General features: G+C 26.4%; 1 protein-coding gene across 1 annotated transcript in view; it reads right to left on the minus strand.

The window, feature by feature from the left end:
- Window positions 1-429: 429 nt before the first annotated feature.
- LOC132942463 (uncharacterized) overlaps window positions 430-20,739 on the minus strand; it is a 148,547-nt gene continuing 128,237 nt past the window's right edge. The window contains exons 5-6 of the mRNA XM_061010863.1: window positions 13,164-13,368; window positions 430-1,959 (exon numbers count right to left, since the gene is read on the minus strand). Of these exons, the coding sequence (XP_060866846.1) occupies window positions 1,865-1,959; window positions 13,164-13,368 (300 nt within the window). The 3' untranslated portion in view covers window positions 430-1,864. The remainder of the gene's footprint in view (window positions 1,960-13,163; window positions 13,369-20,739) is intronic.

Consider the following 20,739-nt stretch of genomic DNA (forward strand, 5'->3'; position numbering starts at 1 on the left):
TTGAACATCATCTTGTTGAAACTTTTGGGAGTTAACAAACAAGACAAAAGAATACATTTAATAAAACTGGAATAGGTACTATTTTAAACCTTTTTTAATGGGCATTAATCAATATTTTTTTATATTTCTATTTGAGCGGTTATAGATTTAACGTTTAAAAAAGAGCATATTTGTCCATATTTTGTTGGTACTTACCTGTTACCCGAATCCAAATTTGATCCACTTTTCTGGGTTCAACCTTTTTTGTGCTTTATACAACTATTGTAAATACATTGTTTTTAGATCTTAGGACGATATGAAAGGATTTTACTAATTTGTTAATTGATCATAACTGTTTACTCCCACAATAAGCTAAAGAATAATTATTAATATAAATTTGATTTTTATAATTTATAATTGATTAATAACTAAAAAAATTTTGAGTTGATGAACAATCCAGGTATAGAGATGTAACATTTTTCGCAACTATTTATTTTGTCTTGAATCATATATTATCATACTTTACATTAACATGTTAATTTTAAATACATGGAATTAAGTATTTTTTTTAAATGTATATACTGAAACATATAATATACAGTAAAATGTAATAATACATTGAAGTAGAAAACTTAAAAATATCCGAATTATTTTGTTCTAAGAGTAACAACTTTTATTTCATGAATTATAGATAACAATTTGGTATCATTTTTTAAGTACTTGAATAGTATACTGAAATGGAGTACGGGAATAATTTTTTTAAAAATAAATTTCGGAAAGTTTGAAAAAGCTGAGTACTCATAAAAATATGAAAATAAAAATAAGTATTCATTTAGGCACCAAAATGTTAAATAGACATAAAGCAAAAATTATAAATAATATAGAACATGAATGCAATTTTTAAATGATTAGGGGATCGTAGTAACTGATTTTATAAAGCTGTTATTGGTATTAGGTGCGTAGAATCTGTCATAATTTAACAAAAGATAAACACACAAATATCAATTAGACGTATATTAACATCAAAAGTGCCTATACTTAAAAATATCTTTTTTTTTTAACAAATACATTCGATAATATTTATGAATAATAACAATATTATACACATTTTCATCGATTTAATTAAGTATAGTTATTAAAATTATTTCTTTAAATAACTAAAAAATTTATAGTCCACGGTATTTATAATTACAGTTTTTGATATTTTGTAAAAATTATAATGTTATAGTTTTATTTCCATTTTTAAAATCCAAATTTCAAAATTGAAACTGTGCAAACAAGCGACAAAGCAAAATTAGATGCTAATGGATTATTAAATATTAAATAACTTTTCAAAGTCCAACGCGAAGTTTTAAACTTTTTTAAAATTTGTCTTTGGTTCCAAACTGATTTTAAATAGCAAAATGTAATATTGCTATTAAAATTGTTACATAATCTATATAATATATTTATAATATTTAATGTATATTAATTTTGTATATAAAATCATAAATATGTACAAAAACTTTTTTTTAAATTATATGTTTTGTACGTATCTACAAAATTCGATTAATAATATGCATCGCTTTGTTTTAGTTGTAAATAATCATTTTATTTTTTAACACTTAAACTAATCTAAAAATGTCAAAAGATAAAAAAAAAAAATAAGTTAATAAACAATAATAATTAACACACAATCGAATTGGCTCTATTTTTTCAAAAATATATATCACGCAGGTCGTATCATTTTTTAATTCTGTCATGTGGTAATGTCTTGTTACTACTTCACAGTAGTATTCGATGTGTTTTTTTCTTACAACTTAAACTTTTATTTACATGCAAAAGTGTGAAATACAAGATTCTTAAGATATATAATATATATATAATATATGTTTCCACATGTAGACTATCTGAACACGTTCCATAACAAGACCGAAGCAGCGATCATCGTTGAACAGCTGATAGAAGATGTTACCTGCCATCCAAGACTCGGGGACGTAACTGAAACAAATACAAAATAAATAAACAATTAAATGTAAATTATGATATTTATTGCATCAAAATTAACCAACAAAAACAAATATGTAAGTATATGTTGCATAGTAAAATGTTCTGATATATTATTTATTTTTATTTAAAAGTAGTGTTGTAACTTTAAATTTAATAATTTTAAATGTTTTATTGTTTTAAAATAAAAAGTCATATAACTTTGAATTTTTTATTAAAAATTATTAGGAGAGTCTTTTTTTCGAATTTGGTGTAGTAGGTATATTAATTAGTGTTTTTGTAAGGATCATTTAGTTTTTTACTGAGGGAAATATAATAGTAATTTTTTTTTTTGCACATATCAGTTATCGTTGAAAAGTTACCATTAAAATAATCATTTATAACATTCAGCAATATTTGGTTGAATAAAAATATTTAAAAAAAAGGGGGGGAAAGTAGGAATCACTCTGCTGACAGAATGGGCGTCGCGATCGTCAAAACGTGACAGTACCTACTAATATGTTCACAAATTATGTAACATAACTATAAGTAACTACTAAATATTTGATTTTTTTTCGATTTCTAATTTGATTATTATAGATTTTTAGAAGAGAATTCTGTTTTGAAATAGGAAATTAAAATTTAATGTTATCATTTAATACTAGTCAAAAACCTAAAAAAATTATAAACGATGATTATTAGTTAAAAAATTCTATAAACGTACAAACTTTTTAAAACAATAAGTGTTATAAGTATTGAATGAATTACCTAGTTTAAACACTTATATATTACCGATTTCTTAAAAGTATTAGATTAAAAATTTACATAAATTAATCAAACATAATTTATATCCCTTACAACCTGGGCGTTGGTGTATTATTATAAATGTGGAAGCAAATATAAATCATGGGTCTTGACATTTAAAAAAAAAACGATTCTGAACAAAGCTCAGATAAAATCACGCTTGCTTGGATGTCTTTATAATATTTTTAGATTATTTTAAGTTATTTGTAGGTACATTGTCCCTACCTAGTTTTTTCTTACATAAAGAAAAACTACAACGAAAATAAATTAAATTACTTTTTTAAAGTACAAACTAGATTCGATTTCAAATTGATATATATTAAATACTACATCAAACTCTATGTGAAGGTTTTCCATCGTCTGACAAAATGTCTACATAGAAAAAAAAATTAAATAAAGAAACTTATTAAAGCCAAGACTGAAACACATTTCAAGCAGCTCTCTGAAAAAAATAACCATAAACTGCAAATGTTGTTAATTTTCTATGGCAATAATACTGCGATACGTTTTAATTTGTTTTAAGTAGAATAAGAGTCATTGTGCTATTATACAAACATAATACATTAAAAATATAATAATTTGAAGATAAAAAGATCTGAGTGATTATAGCCGCAGAGTTCCAATTATTTTTGTTTTTCAAATGTTATAATTTATCATTGCTATCAATTATAATGTATAGTTATTATTCCCCACTTTATATTGCATTGATGTGGTCAAAGTGAAACGCATGCCTAACTTCCTATGTTTAAGACTATATCTTTATTGTAATTAATTTATGCTATAAAAACTTATATGTTTTATTGTCTCGACGCTGAACTACAATATTTTAACATTAAGCTAAATTGTAACCTAGGCCGTAACTTTATCGTTTTTATTTGAGGACTTGGATACATAGTACATTAAGACTAAACAATAAACATATTATAATACATTAAATAAGTATTCATGGTAAGTATAATGTTTACATAAAACGAGAATACTAAAAGATTAAATGCATTTTGATTTTATTTATCAATGTTCAAATAATGCAAATCGTACAATATTAATATTAATTAAATTACTATTTTACTCCAAATTTTTAAATCTTTCATTAATTCTATGACACATAAGGTCATACCTATATCTTAGACATTAAATAACTGTGATGTATTATAAAGCTTGACCTCGTATACTTTAACAATGACAATAGCCGGATGAACATAGTCGCAGTCAGAAGTTCATTGTCTTTTATACATAGTATTACCTATAGTCATATTAAAAATGGAATTTCATTATTCAAAACATTAATTTATTTTTATTATATTATAATATAATTAGAATTTCGTAAATCTTCAACCACTATATGATATATATACATTTGAATTTAAATTTTACCATTTTAAATCTAATAAATAAACATTTATAGATTGTTAATGAATTAAAAATAATTTAAATTATTAATGTTATGGTGTTAAGACAATCATTGTTTTAAATGAATATATTCAAAATTATTTCAAAATTCAAATAGGTTAATTGTTTGTATAATTTGTTATATTATATTATAAGAAGGTAATACATAATATAATATTCAAAAAAGTTTTAAGTGAAATTCATTTACAAGAATAAATCACAATCATATTTTGCATTAAAAACTTTTTAAGCTTTTCAAAAAATGTCTACTTGCGATTTTTTTAATATGATTAGAATATAAATCAAATTATGATGTCCAACAAACATGAACAATTTTAATTCTAAAAATTGTTTAATTTATAGCATATACATTATATAAATTATATTTCTTCACAGAAAGCTTATAAATGAATACTTTTTTGAAAACATCTTATGCCACAAAAGTTATAACTTATAAGGTTACAACATAAATCTTAAAACTGAGTTTCAAGCATATATTTTCATTGTTTTCGTAATTATGGTGACATTATAGAAACTATATGTAAAATATGTATCTTTTATATTTTATAATATATTGTATTAAAATTATTTTTGTACAGGAATGTATTAATGTTTAGAATTTTATTATAAAACAAAATTAATTCAATTCCTACGTAATTTATAGTTTAAAAATAAATCAAAATAGTACAATATAATTTTAAATAAATTAAAATAAATACTCCATAAGCTGTATGTAAGTATTTGTAAATTTTATCAAAAAGACGTGCAATGTACATTCTATATAAAATATGTGTTACATATGTTATAGTCGAGTATAGGTACTAGGTAGTATAGTACGAACTTATAAGTCTTAAAATATGATAGGGCTTTGACATTTTCTTGGTACCTTCGTACCACAATGTATGGGTGGACTAAGATAAGAGTTGGCACAATAGTTTTGAGATTTACTATGGAAATGGAAAATTTTTTTTGTTTATAAATAGTTGCCATTGGTTACAGTATAACACAATACAGGCGGAGTGAATACAATAATACTCTTGGGTACTTATAATACTCATATACTAAGTAAGAAGGATATACAAAAATTACTAAAAAAATACAATTTTCAGGTATCCACTAGTCCAATTTATTTTATAGTCGGTGCCTAGATAAAGATAATAGACATTTGTAGATCTGTTTAAATACTCATAAAATCAACAATGATACATGAAAAAAGACATCACTAAATAAAATAGTATATATGTGGTTACTTAAATTTATATATTATATTTAAGGCAATATTATGTATCTAATATTACCAATACAGTTTAAGATGTAGCAAGATTGTAAGTTAGTATTAATATCTGGGAATGGAGCAAACATTTGAATTTAGGAATGCATTACAGTTGTCTTCTATTATATGCATTCCTGTCTACTGTATTACTGTCTCTGCAGTTGTAATTTTGTAAATGTCAAATGTTTATTGCCATGTACGTAAATTAATGACCGTTTCTAAAGATATTTTGTTATGTATTCTGGTTTTAAAGTTTTCAGCTGAAACCTTGCTACGCATAAACAATTGGAATTCGCTGGACGTCGTACAAATCAATAAGCATGTTATTATTATACTAAGATTGGAGTCGATAACATGATGACTTCCGTGATATGCGATTTCAGCACACGTGACACATTCCACATTCTTACCCAACTCAAAATTCTTTTTACCACAATATACTATTTTATCCACTTATTGTGGAGTGGGGAATATAATATAGTCAGATACCTATATCTAGATACATGGTTGTAAATTCATCTTTTTGCCTCATTATTGAACACTGTTAATGTTTAGCTGCGCCAACCAACCGTACAGTAATCTCGATCTGATGATACTAATTCAACACTTACTTTGGACGAAATCTATTTTTCTTTTGTAATTAAAAAACAAACCAAAATAGTGACTTTAAATATTAGCATTTTCTAAACGTGCAAATTGTAATGTTATTTTCATTGTTTTTAATGGCAGGTATTATCGTGTATTTGTGTAGACTGTAGATTTAGAACTTTTCGACATCGTGTATATTATTATTTTCTATACACAAGCAGTGTTCAAAATATTTATGGTAATTTTAGACTAATTTATAATGTCCACGACCTTTTCACACCATTCTGCGCCCTGCGGTATGTACTATGTTGATATTGAATGTAATTTATAAGTCAATTTACCTAATAATAATCTAATAATGCACGGTATAATGTTAAAACAATATTATTATATTATGTATGCGGTGTTTTTGGAAACATTTGTCTAATATACTGCATTTCTAATAGATAAATTAATTATAAAATATCCTTTGAAATAGTAGTTAACGACTAATACTCCACTGTCTCCACTCAGGATCGTTTTTCGTATAGGTACCATATAATAAATTTATAATTTAATTTAAAATGTACATTTCCATCACAATGACCTGTTCATTGATGGGATACACTGGAAATCTACTATACTGCAGAGAAACGTTCCTGGTTTTTTTTTTTGTTAAAAATAATATGTCATACAATTTACAAATGACAGACTTTGGTAAAATACTTTTGAAAAGTATTAGGAATAAATATTCGAATACTTATGAAAAAAAGTAGGTATTTTAAAATTAGCAGTATACGTATACTTCATAAAAATAGTATTCCAAAATACTTTTTAGTATTAGTTTTAAATTGTAAACTACTGATACTTTTCTTCGAGAAAATGTTAAATTAGCTCCAACATCTATAATTTACTAATTCTAAATATAATATTATTTAAGTTGTTGATACTTGATTTAAAATTTTAAAATGTGTATATAACATTGTAAAAATGTACAGAAAAACATTGAAAACGATTATTATTGTAAATAAAAAGTATTTTTTTACAGGAATAAAATACTTTAAAAAATAATTCTAAATAGTTATTCATAATACTTTTGGGAAAGATATTTTAAAAGTATTCTGAATACTACCCATGTCTGACAAATGATAATAATTTGACCACTAAGTTCAGTATTAAAAGATTAAAATTATTAAATATTCTGCATACAATAACTTTAAACACTCAAAGAATAACAATAAACTTTATTAACAATGTAGACGAATCAAAATAACCATGACAAACAGTAGCATATCCTCCAAATGAAAAACATCTGTGTTATTGCTGAAAACAGAAATGAAAAACAAAATTGTTGGAATAATTTATTCAGTAATTGTCTTGATACCGTGCTATGCCCAACTTTATAATGCACCTTTGTATGTAATATTATGTATAATATAAAGTACTCAACTCGCTAATGTACGACTTTTAGCAGAACAATATATTTTATTGTTTTGTTACATTAACATCTGTTACTCATTCTCATCCAATACAATTTGTTTACATTCACATTTTCAGAACATTGCTAGAACTACACTGATTTATCAACAACAATAGTATTTTCAAGTTTTTGTACACATTTTTGAAGTTTGGTATGTTAATAAAAACAAATACGGTAAGGATCAATGTTGAATTTTATGATAATCTATTAATGTTAAAGTGTCGTATTAATTAAGATAATTAACTCGATATCAGTAGTGAGTTACACATCATGGTATATAGTATTATATATAATTTAAAAGGTAAAAAAAATCCTTTATTATTTAATATTATAATTAATTAATTATTTTTTTTTACCTTAATTCGTAACTCATTAATGGAATCAAGTTCATTATCTTTATTAACTTTTATAGTAATATATATTAAAATATTAAACCAAGTTTTATAAAATCATATTTTATATTTAATACAAAATATATAGCGTAAAGTTAGTTTATTTAAAAAAATTTGGTACAAAATTTGTAGAATTGGTTAGTATTCAACGGGTAATTTTAATATTTGATAATATTGTGTACACAAAGTCGGTAGAAATTAATTCAACTGGTTACCAAGCCGTATTTATACAAAAAAAAAAATGTATTCAATTCAAATGTTTAATAAATATCTATGACATAACAAGCATTAAATTATTTAAAAATTTTGAAAAATAAATAATAATGTTCAAGCTGCAGAAATATATGACGTATGATTTAGAATGCTTTTAGTAAAGACAAATAATAATGTACTTTACATACATGGTAAAATCAAGACTTAAACCTGTCAATATAGTTTCCCTTAAAATATACTACCTGGGTACCTATTTCATTAGATATAATGATGGTCCATAAATTTGATGTAATGAATACTTCTCACTCAGAAAATCAGAGTCTGATACCTGAGAATATAGTCCAATTAAGTAGTGGTACATTGTGAGTGTCCATTACCAACACTTAGTATGAGTTTTGAATTATGCAAACAAAACAACACTTTCTTAGAAATAAATTAGTACAAACGTTATAAAGGAACGTTTGATGAAATTAATTTTTATAAAAAATATCTTTTGAACACAAATGTAGACGAAAACTTAAGTGTAAGAAAATATAAAATCTTCTATTGGTAACACAAGATGAAAGATCTTTCTACCCATAATTTCACTGGAGGGTTTAATCAAGGACAGTATAATATGAAACTTTTAAGTTATGTAACGGCAGTAGAGCACTATGGTTTTCGGTTGGGATATGTCATGCCTATCCGGTGTAAGGAATATCATGTCAGTCAATGTCAAAAATACAGATAAGTATTGATCTTAAAGATTTGAGTCACATTAAACTCATTAAAATATACGACAGTTGGACCAGATATAGGACGTTTATAAAAAAAAAAAAACACCACCGTCCACCACTACCACAACGTGGCACTTAATATTTTCTATCGATGGTCAAAGAAGTACATTATATTGTACAAGTGACAATGTGAATAGTGTACAAGAAGTTTACCCATCCCATCTAAAATCCCGGGCAAGAGTAAGTTGTCTCGATGTTTCTTGGGTTTCGGCGAAATACGACAAACATAGTAGAATAGCTTCGTGGAAATAACGAGTATACGGACGACTGAAACGACTCTAAAGGATGAACGAATTCTGAAGAAACGTTAGCTGGTGCCCTCCGATATATTATGATTTAGATGCGCAAACGTGGTAGACACTTGCCAGTGCGAGGGAGCGGTTGAAAAACAATACCATAAATGGGATTTTATCAGTGGCATGTCGAGCACCTTTTTGCTCTTGCCGATATGAACTGGCACGATCAATGGCACGCGAATTGACCTGGAATTATTGTACACAGGAGTGTTAGTACTGAACACGGTGGTTGGATGTTGCTGATATTGGGCAACATATAAAGTGTATAACCGGCCCAAACACCGTACAAATTCATATTATATTTAATTTAATTTAATATTATTACGTTATGACTCGCGGCCGTTAACGACGACGACCTGTCCAGAGAAAAAAATATATAGCTACATTTTAATATCTGTATAATAATTATCGAACAAAAGTAAACTTCAGTTTTTATTACAATTACATTTTTAAAAACGCTTTCGACGTAATTATATTATGTATTGAAATATTGATTTACGAACACGCTTCAATATTATTTCGACACTCCCGTGAAAATTGCGTTTCCATATTTTACGATGGAGAAGTAATTTATAATATGCAACATGAGAGAATTGTGGTAGGTTACCTACCTATTGGCCATAGTACACCAGCCAAATATAACTTAAACTATGTGCAGATACTATAGACTGTTCACAAATTGCACATAATTTAACACGAGTAGAAAGTTCGATGTTGAAAAATCAAAATATTACACAAAACAATTTGTCATGCCACTGATTGGATGGATCTAGCATACATTTTAAATACATTTAAATTCAGTATAATAAAAAAAAAAAAAACTAAGACTACCTATTTTAGAATGGTTTCTTTTCTTTATTACTTTAAATATTTATGACGAGGTTTTTATTATAATATTTTTTATCAAGTAAGATAGGATAACCAGTATTAACAAAAGAAAATTTTCATTTCAAAGAGCATATTTTGTTGATCCAAAAAGTACGTACATTATAGTTGAAAAAATATTAAATTTAATATAATGTAGGTACAATAGTGACATTTTAAATTAAAATATTTATAATCTATCAATGTGTATACATCTTACTCAGTATAATGTTATAGTTTTACTTTATTGAAGGTCCATCTTATATTTTTATTCATTGTTTTATACTCTGAGGCAGTGAGGCTTCTGAAGATATCAACTATATGGCCTTCTTTATCCTTTCGTACATTAAATGGATAAGTTTGGATTAATTTATTGGCATTTTGGTTAAATTAAAGAATATTGAAAATTAATAATATTATATTATAAGCAGTGTTTAAAAATTTCATGAAATTTAAAAAAATGAAATATATCAAGAAATATTTCAGTATTTTAATAAATTTTGTTTTATTTTTAAATAAGTTTTATATTTACATAATATAATTGTCATAAATCACCGTCATAATTGTATGGTACCTAAATATATACCTAACCTTTGGTATTATACATTTAAAATGGTATTCAACAATACCATGTATGATACAAGTAGGCATACAATAGTATACATGTATATTATATACCTACTGAATTCTTACATTAGAATTTAGAACACTAAACATTGTGTTAAAAAATAAAAAATAAATTTTTTATTTGTTTAAAAAAAATTTCAATGTTTCAAGTTTTTGTGAAATATTTCAGCATATACTTCAAACACTAATTATAAGGTATGTCATGTATAAAAACTAACTCAAATGTAGTGAAAAAAATACGTTCTAAAAATTCCGAAATATGTCAAATCATGCAAAATAAACTTTATAAAAGTGTTTATTATGAGGTTTGCTCGAAAATTATAAATTGGTATGCATCAAATTGATAAGCTAACATGTAAAGAGAAATGTCTTTAATTTATTTTGAATTCAGAACTAAATTCATCCTTACCAAAATCATTAGATGCGCATGGTTATGGATACCTATATTTAACATTTGAGTGAATGTATTGTTATTTATATATGAAAAAAATGAATCTTATTATTTAGCATCTGAATAATAAATCACTATTTGACAATTAGCTATATTACTTTCATTTATAATATAATATTATAATAATATATAGATGAAAGTAGATATTGCACAAATGTCCCAAATGTATGAAAATCAAATATGTTTTATGGTATTTGTTTTAACTTCATATTTCACCAATTTATTAATCAAAGTCGTTAAAGGTATAATAGAGTTATAGTAATTCGATAAACTGCATGCAAACCCACTTCTATAATAAATTAATATATAAAATATGATGACGTTTTTTAATTGGATTTTATGCATGTCCCCAGGAGAAGACTATATTATTAATTGAATAATATAAATTTTATTTTATTTTATTCATTGTACAATATTTTAATATTTCTACTTCAAAATCTTTTCCGGTAGAAAAGTAAATCTAGTTGGAATTTTTTTTGGTGGGAGAAGGGGTCAAAAGTGAAAATTCCCAAATTTTTCAAAAGTATCAAAAAAAAAAATAAATAAATAAGGAATAACTGTGATTTTTACGCAATACCAGTTTTTAAAATACCTACCTAATTAATTTTATTTTATGGGTCTAATTCTAAAAAAAGTAGTTTAATGAAATGTTCACAAAATATTATTTTGAGTCTTTTATTTATAGACATTTTCGATTTAAAATTGTTTTAGTTTTTTTTATGTACAAATTACAATAAAATATTTTCATTGTATCAACATTATTGAAATTCAATACAAGATTCCTCATAAGTTGTTTTAAAAGCAGTTAAAAAATATGATGGATCCATAGGCACAATTTTTTTTAAAGTATTTAAAGTTCAATTAGTTTTCAAAAAATTTCAAATACAAAATTCATCAAAATCACGAAAATGTGGAAATTCTTTTGCTGTTCAAAATGTATAAAATGTTCAGTAAGGATGATTAAAAATGTAGAACAAGGATTCTCTTAAATAGTTTATACGCTATAACCAAAAAATCTAAATAATATATAAACACAGTATTTTTTTTATAGACATGTTAAGTTAAAATTTGGATAAAATTAGTTATTTACACGAAGAATAACAATTGTAGTCTAAACATACTATTCGTGGTACTTGAAACGTTTAAAGTATATAATTATATTTTATACACATAATAGCATTTTAAAATTTAATTTTTTGGTCAAAGCTTAATTTAATCCACTGTAATACTAATGCCTAATGGCTAATTGTAAAATAAATATATTAATAGCCATGGCATAAAATAATATACTTAGCAGTATAGGCTGACAAAAAGGCTTCGCTCAGAGTCGTTTTTTGTAACACATCCTTACAGTGACTCCTCTAGACACCTAATGTACAGCAGAACGTTATTCACTTACCCACTTTTAAAATCTTGGATGTTAAAATAAAAGTTGTAAGAAATGTGAATTACAAAATAGTTTGAAAATGTTCGTGATTTTTATAAATTTTCAATTTTGTAAAAAGTTGAACTCAACTATAAATGCTTATAAAATAAATCTTATTATGTATTTTTGATACATTTTAATAGCTGTAAGAATAACATACGTATATTAAGGAATCTTATACTCAATTTAGCTTTTTTAGTCACAAATGATTAATATGTTGTTAATTGTTATGCATGAGTTGAAAATAAACTTCAATTTTTTAATTTAAAAAATAAATATTTGGTGAACATTTAAATTTTTTTCAGTTATTCCTTTTTGAATTACAACAAAACATAAATAATTTCGATTACGTTGAAATTTCTTTTTTTTTTTTTTTTTTTCATAAGATAATTACTAAAATAAATTAGCATTTTCTTAACCACAAAACGTACAAACTAGATTAAATTGAATACCAAAAGCCATGCTCGATTTTGCATATCGATGCATTTTTTCTACTATAAAAAACGTGTACGCTGACAAAAAACCAACACGTTTTATTAAAATCAATACAACCATCGCTCCCCTCAAAATCTAAAAACTAACATTTTATATTATATTTTCTAAGTTTTTAATAAGTTATACAACAATACCACTTAAATACAACTTAAAATAACATACTGACCTTTTTCAGGCACTGGCTCTGTTGATTTTATCGGTAACAAAAGTTCCGAAGTTTGATTGTACAAAGTATTTATTAGAGCAGTGCACTGTAGTAAAAGCTTACGGCCGTCTTTAAAATGGCTCTGATCTAATTTCAGAGTTACTGTTATCCTGCTCGATTGCAAGAAATTTGAAATGGAGTGCTTCACAGTTTCTGGACTATCAATCTGAAATCATTAATTAAAAACGTTTCGTTTGTAACAATAGTCAATAATAGTAAACTTAAAAAAAGGTGGGCATAGGTGGGTGTCGCTCTGCTGTTCAATAGGTTACTAGTTAGGCACCATGTAATGGATTATGTTAAATTTGAATCAATTATATAATATTATTGTAGGTATAAGAAAATTGATTCTGAGCGAAGACGGTCAGTCAGCCTATGATATTACCTACTTAGTATATATTTTGATGATATTATTGTGAATAAAATAATTTATATTTAACCTATTTACATGGAACTTTGTTTTAAATTTTTAATCCTTAGCTATAAGATTTGAACATTTTACAATTTTTTAACTACTAATTGTACATTTTTACTACTAATACAACTAGTAAATTTTCAATTTTATAAATTTCGTCAAAATTTTAACTTTAAATGCTTATGAAAAAAAACGTGTTTATGTATTTTTAATATTTTTCATCTGTTATTGTAACAATATATCAGGAGTCTTGTATTAATTTTTCACGCTATTTTACCCAAGAAATACAATTTTATTGATATTTATAGAAAAAAAAAAAACTAAAAAAATTTAAATTTAAATCGTCCGTTAACAGCTCAAAATGAGTCAAAATATTTTCATAATTTTATGGTGCATCGAACATTAATATATAAACATTCATGAAATTTTCATGCATCTATAGTTATTCGTTTTTGAATTACAACAAAATAAGAAAATTGCTACATGAGAAATCGAATGAATATCGAATTTTGTAAAAATATCAAACGCTCATTAAAATTTAATTTGACTTTCTTCTAGACCTTTTTTCGTTGTTGATAAAAGTGTACAAAATTATGAGGACTCTTGTATTCAATTTTCAAATTTTAGATTTAAAAAACTATATTCACTTTCCTATCGAACAAGGTACTGTTGAAGAACATCGAACCTGTTTTACTGCCCCAAACTGTGATGACATACATACAAAAAAAAACCTTATCATTGTAAAATCAGGACATTCATCGCTCCGCTCAGAATCTAAAATACAAAGTTAGGAGTTTTTAATAGGGATGAAAAAAAATAATTTGGCACTTGCTTTGCTAATGTCTGTAGGTTTTTAAATGGGTTATTTTACTAAATGACTACACGAAATTATGTACTTAGTATAAAATTTCTCAAGTCTCATATATTAAATTATAAATTTTATGAATTTTTACTGCAAAATAATTTGCAAATGTTCGCGATTATTACGATTTGTGTTAAATTTACATTCTATAATTCCATATTATATACCTATTAGAACAACTTATGACTAAGATGAACCTAGAAGTATGTTTTAAATATTTTTGACATAGAAACAAAAATGTAATCAACATGGATCCATAAAATAAAAAGAAGTATTAAATGTATCTATATAAAGACCCCCAAAAGAGCCATAGTATTTTGATAACAATATGATGTCTAGAAAATTACAGTATAATTGTTAATATTTTGTAAATACCTCAAGTATTTATGGTTATTGCTTTATAAATGATAGAACAAAAAATACAATTTAAAAAGATTTTGTCACTTTATTACTCATAATATGTTTTTAATATGATTTTATTTCGATATTTTTTATCTGTTAGGTATACAATTTGACTTCGATTTTATAAAAATGAAAATATTCTGTGGCAAAATCGAATTGAATCCCTAAACAAGAGTGCCTACCAATCAGAACCTAGGGGCTAGGGTGGTTGATAATATCATACAAAATTGCTTTTATTAAATAACTGAAAATATATATACACCATAGATAAACGATGGAATATGTCATGGAGTATATTATCATCAGTAAAAATAGTTTATTGTTTACATTTAGAAATTTACGAAAATTTCACATTTGTTTAGGGGTTGACATGTTACCACCTTGCACCCCATAATAGAGGAGTTCTTGTCCCTAATATACGAGTGGTGGAAATCCAAAACGTACTTTTTTTATGTTATGCCAAAACGTACTATTACCCGTGTTGTAGGTATATACCTAATTATTACCTATATACCTATTATAGGGAAGTAAAAAAGTTATTTCAAAACGTACTAAATGTTGAAATTAATTGTAAAATATAACAATAAAATATTTAATACACTGGAATCGTTTTAAATATAAATATTATATTATTAAATAATTTAAAAAAAAAAAAACATTTCCTTCAAAATAATTGTACTATTTAAAAATAAATTTATTTATTTATGATAAATGTCTAGATACACTGGTACAGCTACCCTATGCGACTACGTAATTATATTATAAAGTTAAATCTATTTCCAGTCCTAAATATTTTATGAAAAAAGTATCATTTTTCAGCACTCTGTCCAGTGGGTAAATAAATGAAAAACGCAATGTACATACAAACATATAGTACGTAGAAAAATTGATATTGCAAATGTTCAATGCATATTATTCACCTAAAAACATAAATCAAAATAATTGACTAAATATTAGATTGTGTAACCCAATTATGTTCACAATTAGTTTTGATTTATTTACTACCGTAAACATTTAATTCAGAATCTAAAAAATAGAACAGTTATATAATATATTTCCGTTATGCATGTGCACGCCGTTCAGATTTAATTGAAATTATGAGTTTAAAATTTGGTTAAAAACTTTGTGAAGAATGTTAGCGAAAATTATCTAATTTACAATTTTCCATTTGAGGTTTTATGATCGTGTCAATAGTTCAACCGCGACGTCTAGTATAGTTTATTCATACTCGGCAATATGCAATACCACTTCCCTCTCGTTTATTCCCTTATTTAACCCATTTCTATTTTACGCAAGATAAATACAACAACCGGTGCTAATCAAAAGCCAAAAATAGGGTGTTGTGGCGGAGAAGGGAACGCAGTGTATCTTCTATATAATTAAGTCATTAGTGAATAACCCAGGCGCAAAAATGAAATATGAACCGGGTGTGCTTTTGTCAGCTGCGTATTATTATAGCCGTAGGATGGAGATGATACCTACTGTACTAAACCCTTATGCACAGGGGTGAAATCAAAGTGATTTAAACAGATCTGACAATTTAACAGAATACGATATTAAAACGTGGTATAATACAGTGGACAACTACCGTGGTCAACATGTGCATGATAAATAATTATTGTGCTTTGTTCACCGAGTGTATCCTCGTGATAAACTGATACCAGATCGTCGAAAATGGTCATAATATATTTAGGTACGTACCCAATGATGTTGATTCAATGATAAAAAAAAAAGGATTTAGGTAAGAAATTACAGGATTAAATCATTCGACCTGTTATACGCAATAGAATAAACTAACGAGATATAAAATTTAAAAAAAAACAACAAAATATTATTATACGATTTAAAAATATGCACACTATTAATTTTTCATATTTTTTTAAATTTAAATTATGAATTTTAATAATATAAATTACATGATAGTGACATATTTTTTCTCTGAGTATACCTTCTAATTTCTAACATTATAATTTATAAGCCTCGTGAATGAGATTCAATAAATAAGTAAAATGTTGAAATGAGGAAATGCGTAATAATCGCATTATTATTAATAAATATCACATTATTATTTTATACTTGTTTGAAAATCTTTGTGGATTGAATCAAGTCATCAAAAGTATTAAATCAGATGTCTAAGACAAGTAATATTATTACATTGAGTAGGTACACATAAAATTCTTCTTGAAATGTGTAAATACCCTAATGCAGTTTTCATGCACGTCTATAATAATATGTTATAATATTATAGTCGAATGTAAAAACAAGAGGCCACAATTGTAGTTAAATAAAGTTATGTAGAAATGTTTTTGTAATTCATCACCCATCAGTATAGTGATAATGAAATATAAATTAGAAAAAAAACTGAAGAAAGTTCTCGTCTTATTAATTAAAATAAATAAATTACCTTAACAGTTTTTTCTATAGATTACATTTGAAAAAAAAAACAGCGCATTTGACCTAATACTGTGGTTACAAGTTGTAATGAGACAAACATGGTTGAAATATACGAGCGTAAAGGGAGCCAATAATAATCAAGTATGTTGAATTTGTTAGATTTTGTCGGCGTATAAAAATACGTATAAATATAAATTGATGATTTTAATATTGATATTTGTGATATCCCTTAACGCAGCCATTTTGTTTCTTATGATCCGAGTCAATGTGCAATAACCTGTATATTTCAACCATGGAGACAAATCATTAATAATTTCATTTAAAATCTATTTTGACATAAATAGTATAGTCTGAAATTTTATATTTTCTAAATATTCATAAGGAATCCTACATATAGTATTTTACATTCAATAGAAGTTTAACACAATTTTCGATCAAAAACCTAAATTAATTCATTAGTGGAAAATGTTAATATTTTTTTTTTATTTTTATGATAATAATTCATAATTAATAGAATCAATGACCATTACACATGATTTTATATGCTTTAATATTAGTTATAATAATAAAGAGTGGGTTATCAGGTTTTTAAAAGTTAAAAATATGATTCTTATTCGCCCTAAAAAAACCTTAAAATATTCTCTTGATAATCCTTTAACTAATAAAATATGCTTCAAATAATTTTAAAATGTGTATACCAGACACAATAGAAACATATTATGTAAAATATATAGTTATGTTAAAATGAAACTCTATACATTTATAATATTTACATTTACCATCCATTAATTGCACATATTATAATATGCTTAGACTTGCAAATAATGACCTTATCTTTGGTAAATTATTTAAATTCAGTCACATTTGAAATAATCAAACAAATTAAACGATTCCCATTTTAATTACAAACAATTGTTTAACTTAAGTTATTGAACAATTAACAATTCCTATCATTTTTCATTTTTATTTATTTATGTTTTTGGTTATTAAAAGAGTTTTTATTCAATTTGTTACAGAGTAGAACAATAATAACAATTAATGGAATAGCTTAAAACAAAAATAAAATGACGGATTGACAGAATGTAGATGCTTCACAGTGGAGGTGCTACGACATGATAAAATTAGTTAGACTTGCTGGTCACAACATCACTGATTATATGAGTTGGTAATTTTGTTTGTTATCGAGAAGCTTGGACATTAGATAGGTAGTCGGGACGATTAGAGAATTGATAATAGATTTAAATTCATCTAGGATCTTAGAGAAAACATCTTTATCGATGTTGTGGACGTGTTGATCGTAAGCTTGATTTTGAGTGCTGTCGTTACCTGTTACATTGGAGTAGGACCTGTAGTGTGAGCTTGATTGTGGGTAGGTTGTTGATAGGTGTGTAGTAAGGCGGTGATTTTGGAGCTCTTTGTGGACAGTGCAACCTTTGTAGTAGGCAGGGTGGTTTAAATTTCACAACGCACAAGTAGCGGGAGTGTCTGGTGTTTTTTCGCGAGTTCGAGTTGGGCGATTCCCGCCACATTTTACATATCGTGGAGCGTAGAAGCAATATGCTCTTTTGTGGCCGTAAGATTGGCAATTAAGGCATTGAGGAATTTCTCGACGTTTACGTGATTCCTCAACTTTAACTATTGCGTGTACGTAGAAGGGGCTTGATATATTGAAAATATTTTTGTTGGAGGAGTCAGGCTCGAGATCGAAGAAGAACACGGGAAGATAATTTTTTGTTTGGAGGTTTTTGACATTTGTGACTTGTCTAGTCGAGAACCCAATTTCTTCGATTGTCGAAAAGATATCTGTAATACTGGGGTAGAGGGATGGAGATTCCATATGACCGCTCTGTAAGATTTGTCTGATTGTAGTTGGTAGGTATGAAATGATGCGTTTTTGTCTTTTAAGAAACGGATTATGTTTCTATAGTCATCGGGTTTTTCGGCCTGCACCTTTAAATGGTAGACGTCGATTTATATACGAAGCTGTTTGGCAAGATTAGTATCGTAAATTCGGAGAGTAGATCTTAGAAATTTAGTATGTCTTTTATGAAAGTAGGTGGTGGCAATGATACTTTCGTCGGTGTGAGTGGAGTGGTATCAGAGGGCTCCTGACCAATGGTCTCAGGTTGATCATTGTCCGCAGTGGTGGTGAAAAGGACGTAGCGGTTGAAAAAAAGTTTTTTTTTGGTGGGTTCTTTAAGCGGCATTATTGGTGTTGTCGGTGACGTAGGTAAGGATCTTTTGAATAGATTCTTGGAAGGCTGATAATTTTTTATTTATAGACTGTTTAATGTTTATAAATAATTTTAATTGGCGGAACGGTTTTATTTGTGTTTGAAGGCGAGGGCAGGTCGCGCAACATAGTGCTATCAGACTATCTAACCACGGAGTCCAAAAGTCGCTGCTTGCGACGGTGCCTTGGAAACACAGATAATTAGATATTTTAATATAAATTGGAGACAATTTATGCCATGATTAAAATAGTTTATAATTTTAAGAAAGAACGTAATGAATAACAATCTTAAGATAGTGCATTTTATAATCATATGTACTATCCTCAGAAAGGGTAGTGTCGATGATTTGCAGATTCTGCGATACCGACATCGAATTGACACAAATAACTGCACCGGAAAGCGAAGCCCACGTATATGATTCCGTTGAAATTAAAATAACCAAGTTATACATAACACTGATACAGCGCGTGCACTGTACGACTGGCGTGACGCAAATGATTTTTAAATTAAAACATTTTTTTGCAAGACGAAATATTTTCAACTAAAGAAATGAACTAATATAATTTTTTTATGAAAAATAATAAAATATATTCTGAAATATGAAATTTAGCCTGAAGATTCTTTAACCTACAAAATATGCTTTAATATTCAAAATAAATGTACTTTTACGAATTTTGTACTGTATAAGTCGTCCATATTTTTCAGTTTGTCACCCCTGTTGAGCTGCACAAAGTCAATAAATATATGCAAGAACCTAAAAACCCGCTCTCTAGTTATAAGTCATAACTAAGTAAATACATATACATATTTCAAATAGTTGAAATTAAGTCATTAAGATAACGTTTAAATAATACCTACCAACTAAGTCCTACCGTTTAATAATTGTAAGCAAAATAATAGGCAAAATATAAACTTGAAAGTTGAAGTTGAAGTTTAAACAATAAAAAAAAAAAAATACATACTTACACCTAATTTACTTATTATAGTTATGATAATGATATAGAACTTAGGTACGCTCTGTGCGACTGTGCACCATAACTAATAGAATTTTTCATGGATTAAGTACACAAAATGTATGCATGAAGCCGAATGCATACTGTTAAGGTACCTATATTATTGTTTCTAGGTAATATATGTGTTTGCTTACGGACACACATTGAAGAAAAAAATAAGTTCATTAAAATGTCGTATGACGGCACATATGTACATAATTCAACAGAACCATGTTTC

Source organism: Metopolophium dirhodum, chromosome 4 (assembly GCF_019925205.1).
Source record: "Metopolophium dirhodum isolate CAU chromosome 4, ASM1992520v1, whole genome shotgun sequence".
Taxonomy (NCBI): domain Eukaryota; kingdom Metazoa; phylum Arthropoda; class Insecta; order Hemiptera; family Aphididae; genus Metopolophium; species Metopolophium dirhodum.